Source organism: Cuculus canorus, chromosome 7 (assembly GCF_017976375.1).
Source record: "Cuculus canorus isolate bCucCan1 chromosome 7, bCucCan1.pri, whole genome shotgun sequence".
NCBI classification, from domain to species: Eukaryota; Metazoa; Chordata; class Aves; order Cuculiformes; family Cuculidae; genus Cuculus; species Cuculus canorus.
The window spans coordinates 9,972,914-9,990,815 of NC_071407.1; the positions used below are offsets into that span (position 1 = coordinate 9,972,914).

At 37.7% G+C, this 17,902-nt stretch overlaps 1 protein-coding gene across 1 annotated transcript in view; it reads left to right on the plus strand.

The window, feature by feature from the left end:
* Nucleotides 1-17,902, plus strand: part of ANK3 (ankyrin 3) — a 368,949-nt gene that overhangs the window by 40,503 nt on the left and 310,544 nt on the right. Inside the window, exon 3 of the mRNA XM_054071749.1 lies at nucleotides 3,928-3,966. Coding sequence (XP_053927724.1) covers nucleotides 3,928-3,966 — 39 coding nt within the window. The remainder of the gene's footprint in view (nucleotides 1-3,927; nucleotides 3,967-17,902) is intronic.

A 17,902-nucleotide genomic window follows, 5' to 3' on the forward strand; every position in this document is an offset into this window, starting at 1 on the left:
AATCTATTAATTTTCGTTTCATTGATAGCCCAGTTGAACTGGTAGTGGCTGGCACATATAGGAGTTGTAGCAACTGTTCCAGGTAATGGGAAACATCTGATGTTTCTAAACCCTTCTCATCATGGAGCAAATGACAATGTAGACCTTGTTTGTGGTGCATAACCTGGAGCCAGATTCTCTAAAGCTGGAAAATGATTAAATTTCTTTCTTCAGTTATTTACACTGTCTAAAAATGTAGCCTAATATCTTCACTGATGTCTGTTATTCCAGACTTACAGGTGCCCTTTCATAGGTATCATATCTAAAATCAGTATTGCAGAAAATAGCATACACAACTGTGTGTACATCTGTATGTACATAGAGATGTTTTGGACACATGTACATGCATGTATTAGAGCACCACTCAATAGAATATTCATGAGCATAAACTTGTACTGTAATGCTTTCCATTAACCATCTGCTGCCAAGTATTTCCATGGAGGCCTGGGTGCTCTATGCCTGTATTCTGTCAAACTTTCCCTTTGTATTAGACAAGACACCTAAGCAGCTGCAGAAGGAACTCAGTGTTGGATTACTGTCATTTACAGAATCTTCAATGTAGCCTAAAAGTAAATGGATGAGAAAATGAATCAAGAACAAGAAGAGACCAGGCTATTAAAAAACACAGTCTGAAGACTCCTTGTACCTTACAAGTACTTTCCTGTTGATGGAAAGTACAGATATATTCCACTCCTTCCCTCTGCTACCCCTCACTGCATATCTACAACTCCAATCCCTCATCGTCTAGCTTGTCAGAAAAGATTTTATAGATGTCTCAATGTGATAATGTTGGGAATCTTGATTATAAAGTTCAAGAGTCATTGTCAAAGTAGCACTTATTTTTCTAATGCAGATTCTGCAGAATACGGAGGCTGCTGCTCCTGTGGAGAGTAAAAAACATGAGGAAGGACTAAGCAGCAACGTATCTTGTCCTTTTGGTCGCTGCAGACACTCAAAGGCAATTTGTTGCTCCAATACAAATGCTCCAAGGACTGACTTGCTTTGTTTTGTTAAGCGACAACTTTTCAGTAACCAGAATCTTATCTAGGAATATACGATCATTTACTATAAGCATTCCATTGCCTCTTTATATATCTTACCATGCAGCCTTTTGTTTTCTTGTTTTACTAGGCCACTGTCAGAATTCCTTAATTACTGGATTCCTTTCCCTGTTATGCCAAATACGGAGAAAAGCTCCATCTCACATCAGTGAGATGTTTGTACTAACTAGCTAGTTAAATTCATATTGTATACTCCCTAAATGCTATGGGTGAGTGTTTCTCCTCCCTCTGTTATACAGCCTTTTTACAGTACCATAGGCATTACAGTATCACACACAGAGCAGAGAAAACTACACAGATTGCAGACTACAAAAAAACCTGATTACTGGACTCTTGTCTAGCTGGCTTGATTCTTCTCATGGTTGCCATCATGAAGATTGCCAATGTACAGCAATTACCCTTTATGTCTTTCCAGTCTTTTGTAGTGTTTCTTCCTGTTTGGTGGAAATTGGTCAAGTATGTAGTGCTTGCCTGTAATTTGTTCTCAAATCTACTGTGCTGCTTAGTTTACAAAACCCAGTAATAACTGCCAAAGCAACATATGCGAGTGACATGAACAGTATTGTAGTAAGCAGCCAGCTACACTAGCATCTTAATTCGTCACTCAGTATGGGAGAGTGACAGTTTAGCATATGGCCAATCTCTTCAAATGCTGGTTTGTTATTTCAGATACAGTTAGGACTATTTATTCCTCCATTTGTGAAGTAGATCTGGTTTGTAAAGGAATTTGCCCCTGAGCTTTTTGACCATCCTTTGGTGGTGGTCAGATCTCAAAGTTAAAGCCATGACTGAATTAGAGTTACTCCTTCAATGCTGTAAGAGAATGGCAAAATGGAAGCATGAATTATTCACTAGAGATTGTAAAGACCTCTTCAAGTACATTAAGGATGGGTTGTTATGTGATATATGTCATATTTTGCATAACTTATGAATTAGAGCTAGAACAGTATTAACAGAGGCAGAACCTATTGTTTGTTAAGAATTATAACCAAATAATTACTGAACTGGAAGGTGGTTTGACTTTATGGTGGGAAAATGTAATGAATTGTTAACAATGCTATTTGCTATTTTTTTTTTACTGATTATTAATAAAGTGTTTGTATTCAAGTTAAATTGTGGAATAAGAACTTTAGATACTTACGATGTTAAAACATTTTATTAATTTCTGGGATTACTGGACAGAATGCATGTATCTGGGAAAGAAAATGCTCTGAGCTATGTGGATTTTCATAGGATATACAGAGAATTAGCTGAGCTTTGTACAGATACTGTTAACAATTCATTCTGAATTCCTGCTTTTTTAGAAAAATAAATTATGACATTCCTGCTGTGACAAAAACCAAAACAGAGTGCATACATCTCTTGAGCTTAGTTTCTCACAGGGATTTTAAATAACTTGTATAAGAACAGTAGAAAATGAGCAATTATAGGCAGTGCTCTTTCAGTGGAACTGTTTCTATAATAAAGGTGGTGATTTTGCTTAGTTGATATTCAGTCTGGGCAGTCAGTGACAGTTCAAGCGTATAGTCATGCCAACTAAATTTTGTGATATTACATGCTTTATTCACACCCCAAAACCCTAAACAACTTCTGAAATAAAAATAAAACTTTTCTTTTCATGTTAACAGCTGGGCTGATAAGCCCAGAACTTGCAAGTCTCTTGCTGTAACTGAATGTCACTTCACCTGTGTTTGAATCAAATACATCTCTCTACATTTCAAACACATTTCAGAGACCAAGTAGATTAATTTGCTTTACTGGAGCTGTGCTGACATTAATTCTTACTTTCTCAATTTTTACCTTTTTTGCCTTTCGAACCAGAGAGTTGAGACAGATGGACTTCCATAAAAAAAGCCAATGTTTCACTAGATTGGCAGGTTTAACTTCCTCCTATCTCACTTGAAGGACTGAACAGTTGGATAGCCCTAACTCTGTGGAGATCCAAGGAAGATTCTGAGGACTTATGTCATAACGCAATGAAATCTGCTTGGCCTCTTTCCCAACCCCTGCCAAGAAGTCATTGTAGCCATGTATTTGACTGCGTTCCTTGCTGAAAAACATTTGGTCAAGCACTGTATGTGGCACCTTCATGCAAATCCACCAAGATGCTTAAAACTAAACTGTGCTGAAGAACATGGCCCGTCTCTGCTCATTTTCCAAGTAGATGAAGAGGATATCTCTACTGTTTGGATGGGTTTTTTAAATTTATTTGGGTTTTTGTTCATAGGCTTCAGCTTGCAGTTTCTTTACCTATCTGTAGGTTTTGGCAGAACTGGAGGCCCGTCATGTTTTCTTGGTGCTTTGCAGACTTTTTGTTTGCTTTTCCTTCTCTCCAGTGTCTCAATATTTCATAGCCTTTAATTATTTTTTCTTCCTTTTTTGAGGTATTTGATCTTTTACCCCATGACAATGTGTGATTCTATTTAGGAAAACTGTATAAATGAATTTCCAGGACACACAGATATGTTTTGTGTAGGGTTGAAACAACTGGTGTATGTAATATTCCCATGGGACAGAAAGACAGCATCTTTCTATCAAATGTGAAACACTTATCGTGACATCTGTCAAATGAGGGATGTGAAATGTGTCGTAATATCAGTCAATTGTAACGTGGGTTGTGACTTCATACTTCTGATGCTCCACATTGTATTTTCTGTAAGGTTAAGTGTGTGTGTTCCTGAGATCTTTGCTACAAAGTGGTGATGGTCTTTGGGTACCACAGTAGACAGTACTAATGTTACCTTTTCACATTTATTTTTCTACTACCATAGAGATTGTTTTGCCTACCAGTTCTAATTATTTTCAATTTAATTTCTTTTATTTTTAGGTATACCACAAATTCTACCCTCCAGGAAGCCTTAGAAAGGTAAAACCTTAAAAATTCAATTTCTCTTCATTCACTATGTTTACATGCCAATGTTTGCTTTGGTTTTATTTTCAATGTAACACTATAATACTGAGCTTGTCACTGGGAAAAACAGAGAATGGTATACTGTGAAATCCTTGGGACCATGATGCTTTTGAGCACTTGTAGAGACTGTGTTTATTTACTGCTTTACATTTTTGTCTTCACTGCTTTGGAGCCTCTTCTTATTCATCTGTTGTCATAAGCATCCGTTTTACTGTTGTGTGCTTCTTTAGTGTTCTACCTCATAGATGTTTCTTTGTTCATGTGAGCAAATAAACAGTAACTCTTCACCTGAAATCACATGAAAGGCATTAGCACTCAGGATAGCTTGTTAACATATCTTTCAGGTGACAAGAACTTCTCGACTAAAGACCAGTTGCTACAGAATTTACCTAGAACCATAGAACGGTTTGAGCCAGAAGGGACCATACAGATAATCCAGTTCTGACCCTCCTGCCATGTGCAGGGACCTCCCATTGGATCAAGTCTCTCAAAGCGTCATCGGACCTGGCCTTAAACACTTCCAGGGTTGGGATGCCCACAGCTTCCTTGGGCAACCTGTGCCACTGCCTCACCACCTTCACAGTAAAATGTTCTTCCTAATAGAAGAAAGTTGTTCCTAATAGAACTTCCTAATGTAAATCTCCCCTCTTTCAGTTTAAAACTGTTTCTCCTCATCCTGTCACTGCAATTCCTGATAAAGGGCCCCTCCCCAGCTTTCCTATAGGCAGAATTTTTCTTGTACTTACTTTAACAAACAAAAATCCTTTGTCAGTCATTAGAGCTGTGCTCAGCTGTGGTTGAAAGCAATTTCATTCCATGGCCTTGGTTAGAAAATACCAAGTACTTAGTGCTTAGTCCTCATCAGTTGGATGTTTGACTATTCATCACTTCAATAAGATGTTAAGATAGGCTGTACTCTTAGTCCTGTATTAGTAGTGTATACTGCTGGCACGAATTATTATCCTCTCTCACTATAAAATACCACCTGAAACCTGCGTGAGAAATTTATAATCATCAAACGTTACAAATCTGTGTACAACTTCCTCCAAATTATCTTGGTCCGGTGTACACCTTTTTCTCTTATGTCAAGTTAGAATAAGGTTAAGAAAATAACTAGATCCCAGGAAGTTTTGGAAAAGAATGTGCCTGCTACTTCTCTCACTTTATTTTCCCCAATCTGGTTTTGGTGTTCGGTTTTTTTTTGTGGTCCCCCCTCCCCTTGCCTGGGTAACATTTATCTTAGGTGTAGCCATTGGCAAATTACAAGGCAAGATGTTGCACAGAGAGCACTGCGGATGCTGGAGTCAGATGTTTAAAGAACTGTGGTATTATCTAATCAGACAATGACACTGACTGCGTATCTTGGATTTGTCTTTAATACCTCTAAGGTGGAGAAACTCAACTTTTTGGTTATACAAAGAGTTGCTCAATAGAACAATTGTCTTTTATTGTTCACCTGTCAAATTTCTCTTTTCAAATAAAAGCATTTGGCACAACTGTCTCCAACGGAGTTTCAGGTTTAGTGAACCTTGTGACATGTTTGAATTATCTAATAACGAAAAAAGGTTCAGTGGACAAGTCTGTCACCCAATTTTCCATGCTATGTTTTTGTTTTGTGTTTTAAGTACCAACATTTAGTAATGCTCTGAATTTCACTGTTTAAGTATTGTATGTTGCCATCAAAGCTACTGTGATTCAGCAGAGAAGGACAAAGACTCGTCCTGGAGCTGCTATCATCTTGGTAGAAAAGCAACACTTCTGATCATACTTACTTCCAAATCTTCCAAGTGACCGAACAAAGCTCTTACATTGGCATTGTGACCAGTGAGTGAGGACATGAACTGGCACAAAGTGTCTTGGCAACGCTTTAACTTAAAAATGTAATAAATCTTTATTAGAACTTTAAAAAATGTAATAAATCTAAATAAGGCAGAAAATTTACACTGAACTGGGGAAGAATAAGAGAGTAGGGGAATAAATGGTAGAAGCTGGTGCTACTTGCCTTTAATCCCTTTTCTGTGTTCACATTGGGTCATCCTTAGGTGCCTCTGCCACGCTTAACACATTTAGTGGAAGAGGTGTGACTCCCGTTTTTAATCTTCTTGAGACTGGAGTACCCTTTGAATGCTGTGGTAATCCCTTGCCCACGAGAAGGGAGGGAGGGAAGAAAGAGGAAAACCCAATTCTTTTTTGCCAAGGTCAGCTCTGATTGATTCTATAGATAAAAGCTTATGAAATAAGGAAACTGATTTTAGCTCTCAGCTTTGAACCTGCTGAAGTGCTATGTACTCAAGTTGTGCTGCTGTTCCCCTATTGTGTTGTGCTCCTAATGTCAACCTGACATCCATTAGCTGGCTGTGAAATTGCTCATGGTGAGGGGAAAAAGGAAGGACAGTTTGATTTTTCAGGAAACAGTAGGAATCATTCCTGCTTAGCAGGCAGTTCCCTTCTTACCCTTTCTGTTCATCCCTTCTTAGCCTTGAACATTGCTGACAACAAACTAGTAATTCCTTGTAATAGGAATGACCAAGCTCTACTGACCAATGATGACCATTTTAATTTTCAAGTCTTGTACCCTGCATGTTTGGTGCCTCCTGAGCTCTGTTGGTATATTCAGTTCCTAATTTTGTTCCCTTGAAGGGTTAAAGTGTAGTGCATACTTAAAGATTAAATTACATCAATGTATGAGTTGCCATATGAATTTGCTGAGGCAAATGTATTTTTCTTTAAATTTCACTGATAATAATTTGCACTAATAAAATAGCGGTTTTTTGTAGTGAAAGAAAAATGAAATATAAAGACATTATAAATAAGGTGAAGCTTATAAATATAAGAAGAATCAAAAAAAATGTGAAAAGAGCTAAACAGACTTTATTTCGTTACACTGTGTATTTTTAAAATGACAGTCCATGTCTGAAAATGTAATTGCTTTCTCTTCTGCTTGACATTAAGAATGTTCTTTCTATTGTTGTTCAGAAGGTTATTTCTTACTGCTACAGCTTTAATTTGTCATGACTCAATCCAAATGCAAACATTTTACTTATTTCAGGAGCTTTGAACAAGCTGATGTTTGAGAGGAAAGCTTTTTTCATTACTTAGATTACACATTTGTGTGGGATGAGAATCAGATGGCAGCATTTTGGAAATCTAGTTCACCACTTCAGTCTTTTGTGCCAGTTATGTGTCTGGTCAGGACTTTGATATAAAGGCTTGGAAATTGGAGTTGGCATCTGTAGGCCTTTTTGTTTAAATCTAAATTGAGTTAATAGAAACAGCCAGAAGTAAGGACTGAAACAAACCCCCAAACTCTGAGGCTGAGACTCTCTCAGTTGGAAAACAATGGCATGACGCTCGGGCAGCAATGCACAACATGGTAGGTGTAAAGTTGCAGGAGGATAAATGGTCCTTGCAGAAATCACGTAAAATGATTAAGTAGTGTTAACTGTATCAGTTATGTGGTGTTTGCTCCTCCGGGTATGTGCAGTACCAGATCCTGCATCTTGGGATGTGCAAAACTTTAAGCCTGCACCTAGCAGGTGATGTTGAAGTAATGGAGGATTCTGTTGATCTCTCTGTGCAGAAATTTGTGGCACAAAATAAACCCTAATTAAAATTATTTTCAGGAAAATATGTTGATTTTGAAAAAGTAGTTGATTTTTCGAAAAGGCTTTTATATTTTTGCAAGGTACTGTCTTAACACCTAGGATCAATGCCTGGGAAATAGTTGGTCCTACTCCAGAATCTGATCTCCAAAACAGAATTAATTTTTGTTGTCAAGCAGTGGAAAAAATATCAGAGCATTAGCTTTAGTTCTTCAGCTGATATGTAAAATTGCTTCTAGCAGTGTGCACTTGATATTGATTTTTTAGCTGTGTTCATACTTAGCCTTGATGTGCATAAAGATATGCATCAGAAGTCTTCTGAGCTCCTTGATGAAGCCAAAAGTATGATGAAACTGCATAGCAAATGGATGATTGTCAAATGGACTCTGTCTTGCTTTCTACCCTTTTTGTACTTATGCTTATTAGAAATCCCAGGTGGTTGTTTTTAACATGGAGGGTGTTCATATGCTTCTATACTTAAAAACTACAACCAAGTTTTTCAGTTGTAAAACAAACCTTTATTTTATGAAGCGTAAAGTTCTGTGCAGAGCACTGCACTGGGAAGGGAAAGGTGTACTGATTGGTAGGTTGTAGAGACAATGTCAAAGATTTTGTTTTAAACATCTAAGCCTTGCTTGATGTAAAAAGGACAATTTATACGTTGTACAACATTGTATGTAAATCAGATGTAAGAATTGGGACAAGTGAAGTAATTTAGGTGCAGTGTGCCAGGTGGTAGAGCAGGAGAATGTTCCACAATTGTGATTTTTTTTTTAAAAAAAACATATCATAACTGGGCTTGCCGATTTAAGTTTTGTCTGCTGTACTAATGTGAAACTCATAACCATGGGTGATGGTGGTGATAAGCTTATTTTTCCCCTTTCTTCTGGAATACAAACCAGCTAATGCAGCTATTTTTGGCAGCTGAATATTGTTTTCACTAGGAACCTATTGTACCTTATTCCTTTTAGAACACTCATAAATACATAAATCACAATAATGTTCTAGGCAAGACAAGTTGTTCTTTTAAGTCTTGGTTAGATCTGTTCTGTCAGACTCCATATAAATATAATAAAATACTAAACAACAACAAAAGTTACAAAGGTCCTTGATAATTAAGTACACCCAAAATGGTAGTAGTGGCTATTGATAACATGAGCAATTAATGAAATCCTACTTGTTTGATTTCTCTAGCATTGGTGGCTTATGTGTTTTAGGGTTTTTACTTATACATTTTTTTTAAAGTTAACTGGTCCCTATTGGTTGTTGCTTTATTTAGAGTACAAGAATGAAAAAGATTATCTTCTGCTAGCTAGACTTCAGCCTGAGTGTATTCCTGTAAGATTTTATCCTTGGTAGAAAATAACCACTAACGAAGAGTGTTGAGTTTAGTTGTTAATATTTTCTGCATTTCTCTAAAACAGATTACAATTTTGATTTTTTTCTTCTTTAATTGCAAGAAAAGATTTTCTTAATGCAGCAGTTTCATACGCAAAGTGCTGGGAAGGAGGTTTAGGTTCCAACATTATATTACCCTGTTTCTTCTGAAGTAACAGGCCAAAACGATGCCTCGGCAAAAGATGGTGAGGCTTCTGGGCTTGTCTCCAAACTTCCATTATGTGATCGCTTTGTTATATCTGGACAGCACCTGTTGGAGGAGGGGTGATAAGTGAAGCCTTGTTTCAAGCAATGGCTGCTCACAGAAACAGTCATCTAAGGACAAGGGGTCAAGCAACCCTTCTCTTTAGCAACATCAAGAGATTACCCAAAAGGTGGAGTAAAGAAAACCAGTGAAGTATGCTTGAAGTTTCTGGGTTGCCAGCCACTTTGAAGAAGACTGCTCAAGAAACACTGATGACCTTGTTCTTCTTCTCTTTAGAAAATACCATATTTTCTACCACTCTGCCAGTAGCAGAACTGTCTGACTTCCTCAGAGAAGGAGACAGGGAATCTTCTGCCAAAGCAGAGAGAAGCTGTTGTGATGGTAGGTGTAACTTTTATTGGAAACATTTTTTCAGCCGAGTCAGAATTGTGAAATGATTTCATCCCTTCCTACTACTGTCAAGACAAAGGTGGATGGTGAGAAAGACCTTGGAGGCAGAGAACAAATAGGAAGCAAGAAATTAGGGAAAACAGTAGACTAGAAAGTGAAAATGGAACAATAGACAGATGCTATAAAAATTGCAGCAGATGCTAGCAGTTTGAGAATGAATTAGCTGTGATGTTACACAGGATGAGGTTGAGACTGAAATGTCAGTTGGAAGTGAGCAGGTACTCACCTGTGCCTGGAGAGAAATTAAATAGTAGAACTTAAAGGGAAGTCTTGGATCTCTCAAAACTGTAAGGAAGAGAGGGAGAAGAAGCAGAACAGTGAGTAGATGGAGAAATTAAGACAAAATCATGAGAAGGATGAATGAACACCGGAGGTGTCATAAGCACTGATCCCAGAGGCTGGTACTGCATTGCAAAAGGCAAAGTGAGATATATGACTAAGGTGGCATATGGAGGGAGCTGATGTGTATCTAGAAGGTACATAGAAGAGACAGGTGAAAATGGAGGGGTTCATGTCAAAATTCACTGGCTTCATTCATGAGGTTTCGGTGACTGTGCTGAGAGATTGAACACTGCACACAACAAGCATGAAGAGGCAGAAATGATGGAGGAGAGTGGAAAATGACAGTATTTCAAAGGGAAAATGAAGGAGAAGAATTGTGAGTAGGAAGAAAGGCAAAAGGAAAAGGTCTCCGCTACCTTTGAACTGCTTTTGCAAAGAATAACGTGTTTGCTATACAGTAGCAGGAAAATGACATGCCAACTTGTAACTCCGGTAGCATATAATGTAATTGAATAAGCATAATTAAGTGAAAGATGGGACTGTACTTCCAGAGTAATTTCTCTATCCATGTTTGGCCTGACAGAATTAATCAATCAGCTGATAAGCTATTTTAGAAAGTGAACAATGCTGTCTTTCATTCTTACTTTATGAAAAATGTTGATAATTTGAAATAATGTTTGCTAGCGAATTCTTGCATCTTGAAACTGAATTGTTATGTAAATTGGAGCTATTTCAGTACTTAAAAAGTGTTACATACACTGCATGTATTTCAGACTTACTTTTTTCCTAAATGTCTGTTAAGAGTAATGATATCTCCATGAAGCAATTATGACATGTCCTGGAGTTTAATAATCAGATGGGGCTAATCAGCTCACTTGAAATCAGCCACTCAGAATTTGAAAAGGGAATTCCTAAGTGTAAAATTGCTAGCTAATGGTCATTTGGAGTCACATGTCATGGTAATTAAAATTAAACTGCTTTTCTGTCTGTCAAAATTGTATAAATAGAAGCTGAAATTTGCTCTGAAGAACAAGGCCATATGCAGACAATGCAATGTGAGCCTTATTAATGCAGCATATGGAAAGCTGTTGTGCTAATGCCTCCTGTTATCAGAACAAGTATTGCCATTTTTGTTGGAGACTCTCGTGGACCTTCTTGAAGTAAGAAGATGTTTTAAGTGTTGCTATACAAATAATGTGGAAATGGCATGTGGATGATGCACAAGGATTTGTCCTGAGAAAAAGCCAGAGGGCATGATTGCTGAGCTGGAAAGATTCCTTGAGCAGGAATGCTAGTCCATGCGGCACAACAAAGTATCAGGAAAGTGAGATTATTTTTCTTTCTGGTAATGATCCCCTGGAGTTATCTTGAGGGCTTAACTAGTGAGCTAAGTGAAAAATAATCTTAAACCAAATTGCTTTAAGGTCAAAGTCAGGCTTTCAGTCTTTTCCTACTGCTGTTTCTCCTGCTTAGACTAGGAACATGTATTTAAACTAAACCTTTTACTGAAATTTTCATTTGACACCTCTACTTTTTGTGGTGAGACTAAAGCTACTATTGAGGGACTGCTTCTCTTGAGCATTTTTTGATTAATGACAATGCACCTCAAAAAAGTAACAGAAATGAGAAAAATTGGGAAACTAATTTAAAAGCTTATTTGGTTCATCATTGTTATAGTAAAGATGGTGTCTGTAGGTCTCCTTTTATGCTGTGTGGCAATGGCAGTTGATGGATGGGAAGAGAGCTTTTCTCTCTAAGATGCTTTCATAGCTGTATTAATTTACCTATTTTGAGCTTGAAAAAATTCTCCCTAATTTCCAATTTTTAAAGTTTTAGAAAATAGTGTTTTGAGGAAATTATACTTGAAACTGAAAGTTAACCAAATGCTTTGAACTTGCAGAGCTAAACATTCTTAGTGAAGGAGGCCATTTATAATAGTAGTGGAAAGTGAGCACACCAATTTGAATTAATAAGGAAAGATTGAACAGCTCCCTAAAGGTTAGCAGTTTAACTGTTTTGGGTTTGCAAACTCAGTCTACGTTGGTGGTGCTGAAACCGATGCCAGTGGTTTTATTTATGCCATCATATGGATAACTTGCACCCATGAATTACAAGTTTTTCACAACTTTGACTAGAAAGATGCAAATTACACTTACACTTGCTCCAGACACCCTTGTGACTTTTACCGACCGAGGAAAATGATACTAAATGTAATGGGAAAATGCTGTTTGGAGGCCAGAGAAGATCTTTCAGAATGTTCTGTGTTTAAATCCTGTTTGGCACGACTAAGGAGGCGCAGGCAATGATGCATATGTTAGCAGCTCTCCATATAGAAACAGGATCGTGGAAAGCCCTTGGAGGCGGAGGAAGCTAAGGATCCTGAGGCAGTGAAAGGAAAAGAGCCTTTTAGCTTCTTGCTTACCTCTCCAGTCAGTTTCCTTGTGTTATCTGGGAGTTAGCAGCTGTTGCGCTCTTTCTGTTATATACTTCTTAAGCAGACCTTTGACTTCCACTGGCATGTTGAAGGACTTAGATGATGCATGTTGTCCTCATGTTGACTTTTCTTTTTTCTGCACCTTGGAAAAGTGTCTGTTCTTCCAGCAGATGCTCTTAGACCAGTACAATGCTTGGGACTGCTAATGGGAGCCTGAAAACAGAGAAAGTAAGTACAAGCTCAAGAATTACCTGGATAAGCAAACAAAAACTCCCAGCAAAAACAGGAACAAAAAGGGGGCTGAAGGATGTTGACTCGTGCTTTATAAGAACCAAAAGCCACCTTATAGGAGGCTAACAATGCTGCAAATGGTGTGCAATAAGACAAATGTGTGATGAAGAAGTATATGGGCTAAAAGAATGTACTCTGTGTTGCCAAATGCAACAAAGTTCTCATTGGAAGAGTGCTTCTGGTTTAGGATTGGCACTGCAGAGGATTGCCAGGAGAGCTTAATGTACATATTTATTAGATAATTGGTGAGCACTGAAGATTACTTGAGTAGACACTTTGGCCTGTAAAGTAAAATACAGTTTAGAGTGCTAGGGAAAAAGTACATTCAGTTGAATAAGATTGGAACAGCGGACTGGCATTTGAGAAAATAATCAGTGCTTTTAAGTGTATACAACTGACCAGGGGGGTCTCGTTTAATATTTTTCTCTTTCTTGGTGGGTGCAAACTTTTCTACATCTACTAAGTGTCAAGTCACCTGGCATTTGCAGCAGAAATAATCAAGTTTTCTTTAACTCTGAAAACCTTTTGAAACTAGAGATAATTATCCTTTAATAGGACAGTGAGTTCTGGTTCTAATGATCTTTTCCTACCTCATTTTTAGCTATGGTACTGTGCTTTTGCAGGTATATCCTAAAAGTTGTGCTGGAATCTTTTTGAGAGTCTGGAGTCTTAGGAGTAAGGTTTCTGGATGTGTAAACAAGTAAGGCATCAATTTTACTTGATGTCAGTTTTGATCACTGCCACTTAAATGATACAATAGCATAAAGGGTATTAAAGATTTTTAAATAAACTCTATCCTCCTCATCCTACTCTCTTGGAGAGATGTAATTATAACTACTGGACTTCTTGATTCAGGGAATGTGCTTTCATTTGGTTAATTCTCTGGCCTAATTTACAAAGTTCTTTGAATCCTGTGGTGCTCATTCATATTTTTTAATTCTTTCTCCGTACTGGAATGACTGTATTTTTCATGTTTGTAACCTTATAGATTAATTTGAAATGAAAAACAGCCCAAAAAATTAAAAAGCAGCAACAGGGGTTATTTGTTGCCTGAAGGCATTGCGAGAGGAAATTTAACACAGAACCCTTTTTTACCTCAAGGACCTTCTGCAACCTCGTGCTGTGTGGTTTCTGTTCTGAATAGCTCTTCAACTCTGTATACAGCAAATTATTGGAGTACTTAAAAGTGAGCATTTCTGGAAGAGGAACGGGTTGTACATTAAAAATGCAGCACAGGTAAACCTCACCTTTCCAACAGCTTGGCAAAAACATGATATTCAATTGTGTAACTCTTGTCATAGTTGCAACAATTGTGAGATGTGAATAATTACAAATTGTTCCATTGTGTTCTACGCAGCCTGGTTCACAGCTTCAGGAAAACTAAGATATTTTCCTTTCCTGCTGTCTATGTTCATTTAAGATAAACATTTCTGCAGTATTGCTGTAAAAATTGCGGATGTGTAACTCTAGGCCTTAAGTCACATTAAGGATTGCTTTGCATATGTAAGTTTTGTATGCCATAATGACAAAGTATGTCTGACGTTTTAGCTATTTAAATGGTGTCGTCTTTCTCCCACTCACCTTCCAGTCAACGAGAGGAATAGGAAAATATACTTATGAAAACAGAACTTTTTTGTGATAGTCATCTTTTAGTGACTTTTTTCCTTTACATTTTTAGACCCTCCCCAAAACAAAGGGATTTTTTTGTTTTGTTTCCTTAGGATTTTCAAATTTACAAAATCTGAAATTTTTATCACTAGGATTAAATGAATATAAGTCTTCTTCCTCATGTGCACCTCCAAAGAGAACAGTATTGCAGCTTAGATAACTGGTTTATATCATGAAGTCTGTGCGGTGGTTCCAGGCAGCAGGGATTGTTGAAGGTTGGTGTTCTCTGACATGACGTGTCATCCTTGCCTGGCAGCCAGATGCCCATCCAGCCACTCACTCACTCTCCCTCCTCAACAGGACAGGTGCAAAACTAAGATGAAAAAGTTAGTGGGTAAAGATAAAGACGGAGGTTCGCTTACCAATTACCATCATGGGCAAAACAGTCATGAGTTGGGGGAAAATTAATTTCTTGTCAATTAATATACAGTTGGATGGTGAGAACAAAAAGACTTCCTCCAGAATGATTCATTTCAGTCTGGTATGAGAGTAAAATAAAACTACTCACAAGTGTCAGGGTCTTGAATATAAAGTATGAGAAAATCTGTTACAATGAGGCAAAATACTATATGTTTGAGAGCACTTGTATAGATAATGAGGATCTTGTAGATTTCTAGAATTGAGTTGACTATCTGGGAGACATTTTCTTGCTTCTCTCCTGTTTGCTTTTCCTTGGTGATTTCAATAAAGATAAGCTTAATAGATATTGAATAGTAGAGAGCAGTTTTGGAGCTTGCAACTTGTGTGAAGCTGGAAGTTTGGTACTTTTAATATCTTCCTTTATATCCGGTTGTGTTTTAAATGTAATACCAAATGTTTCCAGTTGCCATAGCATCAATTATGAAACTTCTCAAATGACTTATGAAGGTTTTTCTGCTCATTTTATGAGAAGTTGAAAATCTTCCTTTCTTTCCAACCTATTCTGATTTAATAACAACTCGGAAACTCAAAATTGGCCTTTGGCTAAAATTACAGAAACTGGGCAAGAATACAGTCATGTGTATGCCTTCCCCCTCCCCCATACTTCACTGTTTGTTTGGCAGGGGGTTATGGGCTTTTTTGCTCAGGCTGAGTTTAAAGGAGAGGCAGCTTTAGCTGGTGCTTATCCGTAGTCGTTTTTTAAATGTATATGTTTTAATAGAGAATCTTTCTTGTAGTCCCAGGTTTGAGGAGATTCTTGGAAGTTCTATAGACACAGGAAAATCAAATTTACAGGTGGTGTGTGTTTTAAATCTTCATGATGTGTTTTAAGCATAAAGCTCAACATTATTATGGTGTTATAGATGAACAGATTGTAGAAACTCTTCAATTTTGCTTCAGCTTTGTTGAAGCAAATATTTGACAGACCTTTATAGATTAAATTTGTTCTTTTTGAGCTGTATGCAAATTCCTTTCATAACTGCAAGTGGAAGTAAATATTTTTAATCAATAGGCACTGCCCTGAAGCAGCTTAAATTGTTCTAATGATGTTTGTTCTTAAATTACGGGTTTTTTTGTAAAGAATACATTTCTGATAGATGCAGGACATATTCGTGTTGGAAGACATGACATTCCAAACTACTACTACTTACCTGGGATTGAAAACAAACATATAAGCAACTCCTCCACCCTCAACCATCTCCAACAAAAAAAAGACAGCAAGGCAAAAAACCATTTCTTGCTATTAGACTCTGAAAGTCTCTGGGACGCCTCAAATTGTGGGCACAGTCATAAAAAGAAATAAATATAACGGTTTCTTTCTCTTTCTGTATTATCAAATGATGGGATTTAATGCATTTTCCTGTTTGACCTCATACACGCTCTCTCTGATCTAGTCTCCCTTGCCTCTCCGTTATCTGTCAATTTATTCCTATCCACATATATTCTAATGAGAGAAATCTAATCATGGCCAGAGTACAGGCTTGAATGTAAATGGGATATGGCTTATCATTTGGTGCTCTGTGAAATAATTATGGCCATTATTTCACCTATTTTGTATGTGCTGTATCTGGGCAAAAAAAAATACTGCTTTCATCCTTGGAGATTTAAAAACAAAACAAAACAAAACCAGAACCCTAAACAAGCCCCAAAACACGGACCAATCATTTGTTTACCATAAGAAATAACTTTATTTTCAATACGTTCTCCTTCCTAAAATGTAGAGCAGGAGAAAGATACTGTGTAAGAGAGGGCAGTGGGAACATCCCCTACTTTTTTCTTGGTGATATTTTTGTCAGTTACAAAAGAACTGAAAAATTTTCCCTCTGGAGGGGAAAAATTCTAATTTGACATCTTATATAAAGTGATTAACCACAGGACTATATTGTAATATAGCTCTCTGTATGCAGATATAAGTGGATTTATAGATTTATAAAGATGATGTTGCAGTAACTGATACAGTATAGATTAGACTTATCTGGGTATCAGATTTAGGGGGCTACATTAAAAGTATTTGGGCAGATAACTTACAAACCTGAATGTCAGCTCCTGTATACACTTAAGACACTGTTGGGCATCATAGTGATAAGACTAGAAGTAATTTTTTTTTTAAATTCCTCAGTGGAAACTTTTAAGTCTGGATGTTATGCATTTTTCAGTTAGTGCTATGACTCAATGTTTTTCTTGCAGTTTTACAATGTTGTGCACAGTGGTTACTTATGATATCATGGTTCAAAATGAAAGGTAAGAGACGAAGAAATTGTCACATAATCAAAATGTCGTGAAGCACTTGTTTTCCCCCCCTTAATTAAAGAGAAAAGCTGCTAGATGCTCTTCCTGTGGTGTTATGCTGCAAATGTGGCTCCAAAGCAGAGTTGCTCCAACACAAGTTTCTTCCCCATGTTTAAAAGAACTGCTGCTGCTGCTGTGATATCACCAGTTAAATTCAGATTAGTGTCTGGCTTAAAAAACCTTGCAGCCTGAGGCCTTAAAGCTAAATTGGGGTTGTTTGGCACTTACTAGTTCAGTGAATACGTGGGACTGTGAATAATTGTCATGAAGGCTTGTACTGGCTTGTGAAGATAGTGTCCTTTTTTTCTCTGATTGTCAAAATAAGCATAAATCTGGGGGATAAGGAGGTTGCATACGCACCTATGTATAGATTTGCTTCATTTGTCTCTTACTTTTCATTGTCCCACGTACTCAGTTTCACAGAATCGATTGACATTAGGCTGTATTTAATGTACACCATCCACAGAGATGTGCTGTTCTGGGGCACTGATAACTGAACTGGTGAACCTCTGTAATGACCTGAGACCCGACCAGCCTCCCTGCTGGCCTGCTGTAGTGGAAGTACCACGGGAAGGTGACAACACACCCGCCCCCGGGCAACCTGGTGAAAACCAGAGGCCTCTTGGCTGGTTATGTCCTCTTGTATTCTAAACATAAACATGGGCAGACACTGCATGCTGGGAAGCACCTTGTACTGGCTGCCAGACTTCCGAATCCTGACGTGGTTTCCAACATAAAAGGAGCATAGTCTGAAATATTGCTTTGCAGGGTGAGGCTTCTTTGCCCTACACTGTGGTCCTGAGGAAGTTTGTCTGGTATGGGCTGCTTTCACTCCCATTTTTCCTCTACCAG